This window comes from Benincasa hispida, chromosome 3 (genome assembly GCF_009727055.1).
Source record: "Benincasa hispida cultivar B227 chromosome 3, ASM972705v1, whole genome shotgun sequence".
NCBI lineage: Eukaryota > Viridiplantae > Streptophyta > Magnoliopsida > Cucurbitales > Cucurbitaceae > Benincasa > Benincasa hispida.
In genome coordinates, this window is record NC_052351.1 from 34,498,812 (window position 1) to 34,502,706 (window position 3,895).

Consider the following 3,895-nt stretch of genomic DNA (forward strand, 5'->3'; position numbering starts at 1 on the left):
GTTGAAATAGTTAAAATCACTTTTGTCGTATTTTAAATCACTTCAAAACGCTTTAATGACTCAAATTCAATTTAATATTTTTAAACGCATTTTTTCTTCCCATTCAAATTGATTTGGAAAGATTTTAAACAAAAACGAAACCTATACTATTACATAGTTCTATCCATAAAAATAATAACTTCATATCCTTGGAAATTTAATTGGCCTGCCTGGCTGGGTTAAAAGAACTAGACCATTCCAAATCCCAAACCGACAATCTTGGGTCAACCAACGACACAAACCCTTACCCCAAACGTCGTCGTTTCATTGATTTCACTCCCCTCGCCGGCAAGATCTGAGTTGAGGGCAATTCCGTCAAAACGCATACTTAACCGTTCAATTCACGCCAGCGTCACATTCTTCACCCGCCCCCCTTCCCCTTCCCCTTCAATGTTCTAACCGTCCTATTTTCTCATTCATTCTTCTTCTCGAAGCTCGCCGCTGAACTCTTCGCTCGGGACGATCTCCGGCGGCATCGAAAATGGCGAATTCACCCTTCCGCCTCCCCCTCCTCTTCCTCCTACTCGGCCTCCTCGCCGCCTCCTCCACCGCCGAGATCAAATCCCTCAAGATCTCCTCCGACAACCGTCCCATGATTCTCTTCGAGAAATTCGGATTCACTCACACCGGCCAGGTCTCCATTTCCGTCAAATCGGTCTCTGTTACTACGTCCCTTGCTGAAACCGATCCTTCTCGTCTTGGATTCTTTCTCTTATCTGAAGAATCGCTTCTTCAAGTCCTTCTCGAGATCCAGCAAAACCCTCAGTTTTGTGTTCTTGATTCTGGCTACATCCATCGCCTCTTTACCTTCCGGGATCTCTCTCCGCCGCCGCAGAGCTCCTTTAGCCATTCTTACCCTGTTACTGCCCCTACTGAATATAGCCTTTTCTTCGCGAATTGCGCCCCGGAATCTTCAGTTTCTATGGAGGTGCGAACGGAGGTTTTCAATTTGGACCGCGATGGTTCCAAGGACTACCTCTCCGCTGGCCTCACTCAGCTCCCTTCGCTCTATTTTGTATTTTCTCTTGCTTATCTTGCCTTCTTAGGGCTTTGGATCTACGTGGGTCTCACGAATAAGCGCAGCGTTCACAGGATCCACTTGTTGATGGGCGGATTGTTGTTGATGAAAGCGTTGAATCTCATTTGTGCTGCTGAGGATAAGCATTACGTCAAAATTACCGGGACGCCTCATGGTTGGGATGTGTTATTTTACATCTTTCAGTTTATTCGGGTTGTTTTGCTTTTCACATTGATTGTTTTGATCGGAACTGGGTGGTCGTTTTTGAAGCCGTTTTTGCAAGAGAAGGAGAAGAAGGTGTTGATGATTGTGATCCCACTTCAAGTCTTGGCTAATGTGGCCTCCGTTGTGATCGGCGAAACTGGGCCATTTATTAAGGATTGGGTCACTTGGAATCGGGTTTTCTTGTTGGTGGATATCATATGTTGCTGTGCCATAATTTTCCCCATTGTTTGGTCAATTCGATCTCTGAGAGAGACATCGAAAACCGACGGGAAGGCTGCAAGGAATTTGGCAAAGCTCACTCTTTTCAGGCAGTTCTACATTGTTGTGATTGGATATTTGTATTTTACACGGATTGTCGTTTTTGCGCTCAAGACTATTGCAGCATACAAGTATCAATGGGTGAGTAATGCAGCTGAGGAGATTGCTAGCCTTGTCTTTTACATGGTGATGTTCTATATGTTTAGGCCTGTGGAGAGAAATGAATACTTTGTTCTGGATGAGGAAGAAGAAGAGGCTGCAGAGTTGGCTCTCAGGGACGAAGAATTTGAGCTTTGAAATGGGAATTGAAGAGTATTTTCTAGTTCTTATTGCCATATTTTGCTTCTGCCATACAACTGCAAGTGATATAGCTGATTTACAAATAGAAATTGTTGAAGTCAGGTCTGCTGCTCATTTTGCTGATGTTTTTTTCCCTGTTTTGCCCTCATTTCAACTCGTGTAGAAACTTGAAATTGTTCTCTCCTTTTTGTTATCCATGTTTATTTTTCATGTCATGCTATTAGTGACTGCCACTTATAGAGTTCGCTCAAACATGAAATGTTGGAAGCCTCTTTATTATGTTCCTCTGTTGTTATCTATCTCTTCTTATTATCCTTCTTATTGTTGGAGATCATGGATTAGCAGGCAATTTGGTTGCAAAATGATCTTTCAAGCTTGTAGTTGCAGGGGAAGGTATTAAGCCAAATGGCCTTCTGTTGCTTGCTGTAGGAAGTGGCATCTATATAATCCTTAACTCGTATCTTTAGCTTTGCTTTTGTTTTACAATTCTATGTGTGCTTATTCCTAGCTTGGCTTTTCTTCTTTTCTCCTTTATGGGCATATTTCGTAGTAATTTTGAAACGATTAAAATCACTCTTATCATATTCAAAATCTATTTCAAACGTGATTTTACACTTTTACTCTTTCAAAATCAATATAACGTTTGATTTTACACTTACACAATTTTCATACCATCTGATTTAAAGCATGTTTCAAAATAATATGTTCGAATTTGACAAAAACATAATTTAACCATTTCATTTAAAATCTCTCGAACATGCCCCAAATCTCTTTTTGGTGCAGATTCTTGGTGGTGTGGGGAGTATTTTATTTCTCTCTCCAAAGAGCTTCTATTCTGCAGAGTTCGTTTGATTATATTATGTTTGAGCTGAAAATTGTTCTTGTTTCTTCAGAAAATTGTCGGTGGGACTATGGCCATGGGGCTGTTAGCTAGAATAATTTCTGAAACATGTTCGTTGTTGAAATTCTTTTTTGTCTTTCCATTGTTTGAAGCCATATTGAGGTTAGGTAAGAGCAAGCAAGACTTTGATAGAGGATGAATTAATGCTTGTTACTGTGGTCCTTGGTAAATTGACTAAATCTTATTGTGGGTCTCTTTGAATTTGGGTGGGCAAAGTTATTCTTAAGATGTGGAAAAGGGCAAGGGAGGAAACTGTTAGGTTGAATTACAAATTTAATTATTGTACTTTTAGCATCTTGTCTTGTCTATTTAGGCTTTGAATTTTACGATTACACCTAGGTATGGACATTAATATTATTAATATTATGCTTTTTATTCATCTTCTGCAGTTCTACAGAAAAGTCTTTATTGTATCTTGAATTGGTTTGAAACGACATGGGAAAATATTTCCTCTGAATTTTCAATGCTAATACTAATTTTTGTTCCAAGTTAGGAGCTTTTTAACCATCGTTGGAGCCATTTAGTTGAAGGTTTTATAGATGTCCGCCTAAGAATTTGATGGGAATCAATGATTGTTGTGTTTGATTGGGTTTGAAATTGTAATACGAATTTATGGGATAGATAATTTCTCGAGTGCTTTCTATCGTGTTGTTTTGTTCCTGGGTTATTTTGAAGATAGGTTTCGTGACAACTTCAAGTAAAGAAGCAGCTAATTAGGCTAAAACAAATAAATCTGAAATTCTCAATAGAATTAAAAACAATGTCCTTCAATGGTCAGTATTTCTTGGATTTTCAAAGTCCAACTTCATCAGGGTCGATTCCACCCTCCACTTTCTGACTTTTCACTCTTAAAAGGTCAAGCACATGCAAGTTTCCTTGTGAATTAAGACATGGTTGGTGCCTCTATAATTTATAAGTTGAAAATACACTCAAAGAGTTTATGAAGCTAAAATAATAAACTGAAAATACACTCAGAGTAGATAATAAATGAAGCCTTCAAAATGTTTGCCAAACTCGAGTGTTATTAATCACAGCTCTATTCTCAACTTCAAGCTCGTAAATTTTGACTTTCAAAGCTCCAAATGATCATTCTTCACTGGAATTTCCTTGTAACACATGAAATGTAGGTTGAACCGGGTCCACCCGATTTTGTA

General features: G+C 39.1%; 1 protein-coding gene across 1 annotated transcript; it reads left to right on the forward strand.

Moving 5' to 3' along the window:
* Positions 1–391: 391 nt before the first annotated feature.
* Positions 392–2,125, forward strand: LOC120073903 (protein CANDIDATE G-PROTEIN COUPLED RECEPTOR 7-like). Its single transcript, XM_039026815.1, has one exon. It carries the CDS (start codon positions 521–523, stop codon positions 1,835–1,837), a length of 1,317 nt encoding a protein of 438 aa, XP_038882743.1. The 5' UTR covers positions 392–520; the 3' UTR covers positions 1,838–2,125.
* The last annotated feature ends 1,770 nt before the right edge of the window (positions 2,126–3,895 follow it).

Coding starts and splice junctions, on each gene's coding strand:
- LOC120073903 (XM_039026815.1), top strand. CDS start 521: ATGGCGAATTCACCCTTCCGCCTCCCCCTCCTCTTCCTCCTACTCGGC.